General features: G+C 38.4%; 1 protein-coding gene across 1 annotated transcript in view; it reads left to right on the plus strand.

Moving 5' to 3' along the window:
• RAD17 (RAD17 checkpoint clamp loader component) overlaps window positions 1-5,898 on the plus strand; it is a 93,635-nt gene that overhangs the window by 20,119 nt on the left and 67,618 nt on the right. The window contains exon 6 of the mRNA XM_007943361.2: window positions 4,641-4,777. Coding sequence (XP_007941552.2) covers window positions 4,641-4,777 — 137 coding nt within the window. The remainder of the gene's footprint in view (window positions 1-4,640; window positions 4,778-5,898) is intronic.

The following is a 5,898-nucleotide window of genomic DNA, read 5'->3' on the forward strand; positions in this document are numbered from 1 at the left end:
TATTATGTGGTGTTTTGCAAATTCTACATTATCCTTTAGGGTTGCATAGTATTCCATTGTGTATATGTACCATAGTTTGGTTATCCATTCTTCTGTTGATGGGCACCTAGGTTGTTTTCATCTTTTTGCTATTGTAAATAGTGCTGCAATGAATATGGGTATGCACATATCTGTTCTTGTCCTGGCTCTCATTTCTTTAGGATATATATCTAGCAATGGGATTGCTGGATCAAATGGTATTTCTAATTCCAACTTTCTAAGGAATCACCATACTGCTTTCCACAGTGGTTGTATCATTTTACAGTCCCACCAGTAGTGTATGAGAGTCCCGATCTCTGCACATCATTCCCAGCATATGTTATTTTCTGTGTTGTTGAACTTTTCCATTAATGCTGGGGTGCGATGGTATCTCATTGTTATTTTGACTTGCATCTCTCTAACGGCTAATGATTGTGAACATTTCTTCATGTGTTTGTTGGCCACTTGTAAATCTTCTTTTGGTGAAATGTCTATTCATGTCTTCTGCCCATTTTTGAATTGGATTGTTTGTCTTTTTGTTGTTGAGGTGTTAGAGTTTTCTATAAATTCTAGAGATAAGTTCCTTGTGAAATATGTCATTGTCAAATATTTTTTCCCACTCTGTAGGTTCTCTTTTGGAGAAGTCTTTGGAAGCACATAAAAATTTAATTTTTAGAAGGTCCCATTCATCTACTTTATCTTTTGTTTGTACATTTTGAGTTATGCTTGACAATCTGTTTATGCCATATATTAGGGCCCCTAAATTTGCCCATGTTTTTTCCTTGAGGAACTTTATAGTTTTAGGTTTCACATTTAAGTCTTTGATCTATCTGGAGTTAGTTTTTTACACCAAACATTTTTAACTTTGACGGTTATTTATTTATTTATTTAATTTTTATTACTATTTTATTTTTTGTGATTTTAGTGAAAGTTTACACAGCAAATTTACTTTCCATACAGCAGTTCACTTATACTTTGTGTCTCATGACTACAATTTACCACAGTGCAACAGCACCCCTCCCACTTCCTGCTTATACTTACCCCCTCCCTGTTCCCTCCATGCACTCCTGCCCCCTAAGCTCTGTCCCTGTGCATACACAGCCCTTCTATTCTCCCATGATTGTTCTATCCAAGGAGTGGTATCTACTTAGTATAAAATGTTCTCCTCATACTCCTGTCTTTTGTTTGGTTGGAAACCACAGGAGTGGGTTCAATTCCAGATCTGAAGGGCAGCTAGGGGCCATAGTCTCAGTGGTTCCATCAGGCTCCATCAGACCAGCAAACCTGGTACCTTTTTTTTTTTTTCCCCAAATGATTCTGAGTTTTGTTGCACATTGTTCTCCCACTCTCTCCAGGATCTCCTACATAGATCTCCCTCTGAGTGGTTGACAGTGGTAGTCAGGCACCATCCAGTTCTTCTGGTCACATAATCGTGTTGGGTGAGGATCGCATGGTGTACCCAGTGCTTGGACTAATTGTTTCTGTGAATCTTTGGTTTTCTTCATTTTTCTTTGCTCTTGACGAGGAGAGACCCATTGTTGCATCTAGATGGCAGCTTACGAGCTTTTAAGATCCCAGTCACTACTTGCCAAAGTAGGAGGTGGGACAATGTTTTGTGTCATATATTATACCAGTTGAGCTTGATGTCACCTGCGACTATGGTCCCAAGCCCACAAGTTCAGCTACTCACTCCCTCTGGATAGCTGGCTGTGCCCAGAAGTGAGTGCAGCCTTGTCCCTTGTCAGCTCTACTATACAACTGGGAATTCTTACAGAACATAGCAATACACTTGTAGAAACATTGTTTGCCAACCTGTACATGGTCTTGCATACACTCCACCCCACATAGACATACCTAATAGTTCAGCCTATCCACACATTTGTCCACGCATATATCCATGTTTGCCTTCACTGACAACACAGTACTGTATGTGCAAAAGGGTTCATTTTTGTTGCCTATACCTCCTGTGTGCCTCTGTATGACTTCCTCTTCCTCAATACCACTGTGTTGATTACTCACATTTGGTACATTGTCCTTCTCTTCACTCAAATCAATACTTGTCTCTACCTATCTAACGATGTTCTCTCCCCTCCCCTCCCACCCCTGGTAACCAAGAAAGAAAATTTCCTTCCATATATAAACCTTTCCTTGACTTTTTGCAGTAACGGACTAATACAATATTTGTTCTTCTGTGATTGACTTATTTCACTCAGCATAATGTCCTCCAAGTTCATCCACATTGTGTGGTGTTTTGCAGATTCTACTTTATTCTTTAGGGTTGCATAGTATTCCATTGTGTGTATGTACTATAGTTTGGTTATCTATTCTTCAGTTGATGGACACCTAGGTTGTTTCCATCTTTTGGCTATTGTAAATAGTGCTGTGATGAACATTAGTGTGCATATGTCTGTTCTTGTCCTGGCTTTCACTTCTTTAGGATATATACTTAGTAATGGAATGGCTGGGTCAAATGATATTTCTAATTCCAACTTTTTAAGGAATCACCATACTGCTTTCCACAGTGGTTGTATCATTTTACAATCCTACCAGCAGTGTATATGAGTCCCAGTCTCTCCACATCCTCATCAGCATTTGTTATTTTGTCTTGTTAAACTTTGCTGTTAGTGCTGGGGCAAGATAGTATCTCATTGCTGTTTTGATTTGTATTTCTCTAATGGCTAATGATCATGCTAGTGAGCATTTCTTCATGGGGTTCTTGACCACCTGCATATCCTCTTTGGTGAAGTGTCTATTCTTGTCTTCTGCCCAGTTTTGAATTAGAATATTTGTCTTTTTGTTACTGAGGTGTTGGAGTTTTCTATAAATTCTAGAGGTAAGTCCCTTGTGAGATATGTCATTGTCAAATATTTTTTAACAGTCTGTAGATTCTCGTTTGACTCTTTTGGAGAAGTCTTTGGAAGCACATAAAAATTTAATATTTAGAAGGTCCCATTCATCTGGTTGATCTTCTGCTGTTTGTGCATTTTGGGTTATGCTTGATAGTCTATTTATGCCATATATTAGGGTCCCTAAATTTGCCCTTAGTTTTTCCTTGAGGAAATTTATAGTTTTATGTTTCACATTTTAAGTCTTTGATCTATCTGGCGTTAGTTTTTTACACCAGCATTTTTAACTTTGTTTGTTTTTTTTTTTTTTTTGGTACACACTGTATGTGGCTGGACTGGAGATAGCCCAATTTTCTAGGCCATTTTGGAGTCAGAGCGGTTCTGTAGAAGGATAGTTTTATTTTGAAGTGGAATATTCTGCAAAATCCTTTCCCTGGGCCCTTTTATATATCATCTTTTGTATGTCCAAGGAACCCTGGTGGCACAGTAGTTAAGCACTTGGCTGCTAACGAAAGGTTGGCAGTTTGAACCCACCAGCCAGTCTACAGAAGAAAGATGTGGCATTCTGCTTCTGTCAAGATTGTCCAGCCATGGAAACTCTACGGGGCAGTTCTGTTCTGTCTTCTAGAGTCACTGTGAGTCAGAATCAAGTTGACACCAATTGAGTTTTTTGGTGTGCACAACTTTATGCTTGGAGAATGCTGTGTTCCTGGAATTTTCACTGTTTTCTAAATAGCATTGTTACTTTTGACATCTGATAAGTCTTCATTTAAGGAGTCTTGTATATAACCACATGTCTTCAGAGAACTTTTCTTTACTCCCAAGTTCACTAATCAGTCATTCTGTTTTTTTGTTAAACCTTTGCTTTTTGGAGATTAATTATAGTCATGCACTAATTTGGAGAATCTTCATTTTGTAGTCCAAAATCATAAATAGTTTGGTCAGTTCTCTCATTTTACTGAGAAGTCATTTTCCAGATATTTTATATGCTTTTCTATACTTAAGCCATTATATTAACAGCTGTGTTCTAAAGTCATTTAATTTATTGGTATAGAAAAATTGCTATTATTGGTGGTGACTTTTGTGTTTTGAAACGAACATATTATTTTAAATTTGAACAACTTTTCCTAAATAAATAATAGTCTATAATATTATGAGCTTCATTTCATATGTATAAATGTGTGTGTGTGTGTGTGTGTGTGTGTGTATAAAGGGACCCTGGAAGCACAACAGTTAAGCACTCAGCTGCTAACCAAGAAATTAGCAGTTCACACCCATCTAGCAGATTCTCAACAGAAAGATCTGGTAATCTACTTTCATAAAAATTAAGGAGTTCTGATGCTGCAGTGCTTAGGGTCTTTGACTGCTATCCAGAATGTTGGAGGTTCTAAATCCACTAGCTACTCCATGGAAGAAAGACAGGGCAGTCTATTTCCATAAAGACTTACCACCTTGGAAACCTAATGGGGGTCTCTATGAGTCAGAAAAGCCTAGAAAAACCTATAGGACAGCTCTACTCTATCACATGGGATCAGTATGATTGAAAATTTACTCAGCAGCTCCCAACAACAGCATGGAAGGAGATTGCCCAATCTTCCTTCCGGGGAGTGACTGGAGGATTTGAACCACCAGCCGGCTTTCTGGTTGGCAGTCAAATGCCTTAGGCACTACACCACCAGAGCTCCCAATAACAACAACATACGTATGTTAAATATATAATACTATATATAATGTGTTGAAAAAAAACTAATTTGTGTTAAATGTGTTTCCTTCCAGAATCAAGCTTCCATATGTTTCCTTATCAGTCTCAGATGGCAGTTTTTAAAGAGTTTCTGTTAAGAGCAACTAAGTATAACAAGCTACAAATGCTTGGAGATGATATGAGGACTGATAAGAAGATAATTCTTGTTGAAGTAAGGACAACTTTTGACATCCTGATACAGTTGTGTAAACAATTGAGATATATATCTTATATTATGATAAATTAACTATTTTCATGGTGTTAGTAGTAAAGGCTTTGTGAAGGAGAAACCTAAAGTCTTTCAGTAAACTAGAATAAAGAAGCTGAAGGTGTTTAACAAACTTTAAAAACTTAATGGCTTAAGAATGTTGTGAGGTACATTAAGTCACTCATAGCAACTCTGGGTACAATAAAATAAGATATTGCCTGTTTCTGCACCATTCTCACAATCATTGCTGTGTCTGAGCCCATGGTTACAGCCACTGTGTCAACCCATCTCGTGGAGGGTCTTCCTTTTTTTCATTGACCCTCTGCTTTCCCAACCATGATGACATTCTCCAGGGATTGGTCCCTAATGATAACATGTCTAATGTGTGTGAGATAAAGTCTTGCCGTCATTGCTTCTAAAGAGTATTCTGACTATTCTTCTTCCAATACAGATTTGTTTGTTCTCTTGGCAATCCATGCTATATTCAGTATTCTTCACCAACTCCGTAATTCAAATGCATCAATTCTTCTGCAGTCTTCTTTAGTCATTCTCCAGTTTTTGCATGCTTACAAGGTGATTGAAAATACCTGACCATGGTGTGGGTCAGGCACACTTTAAAGGTCACCTCAGACTGACATCTTTGATTTTTTTTTTTTTTTTAATTGTGATTTGGGTTAAAATTTACAGAGCAAATTCACTTTCCATACAGCAGTTCACATATACTTTGTCTCATGACATTGACTACAATTTACCACAGTGCAACGGCTCTCCTCCCCCTTCATCCCGATAGTTACCTCTTCCATCCCTCCATGCACTCCTGCCCCCTGAGCTGTCTTCCTGTACATAAACAACCCTTCTTTCTCCCATGATTGTTCTCTCCAAGGAGTGTATCTGACTCAGGTAAATGTTCAACTCATATGCCTGTCTTTTGTTTGACTGGAAGCCACAGGTGTGGGTTCAATTCCAGACCTGAAGGGCAGCTAGGGGCCGTAGTCTCAGTCGTTCCACCAGGCTCTATCAGATCAGCGAACCTGGGCCCCCATTTTGTTTTTCTCCAAATGCTTTTGAGTTTGGAGACATTATTC

The sequence above is a fragment of the Orycteropus afer genome, unplaced genomic scaffold (assembly GCF_000298275.1).
Source record: "Orycteropus afer afer isolate SDZICR_OR568_19922 unplaced genomic scaffold, OryAfe1.0 scaffold00104, whole genome shotgun sequence".
NCBI lineage: Eukaryota > Metazoa > Chordata > Mammalia > Tubulidentata > Orycteropodidae > Orycteropus > Orycteropus afer.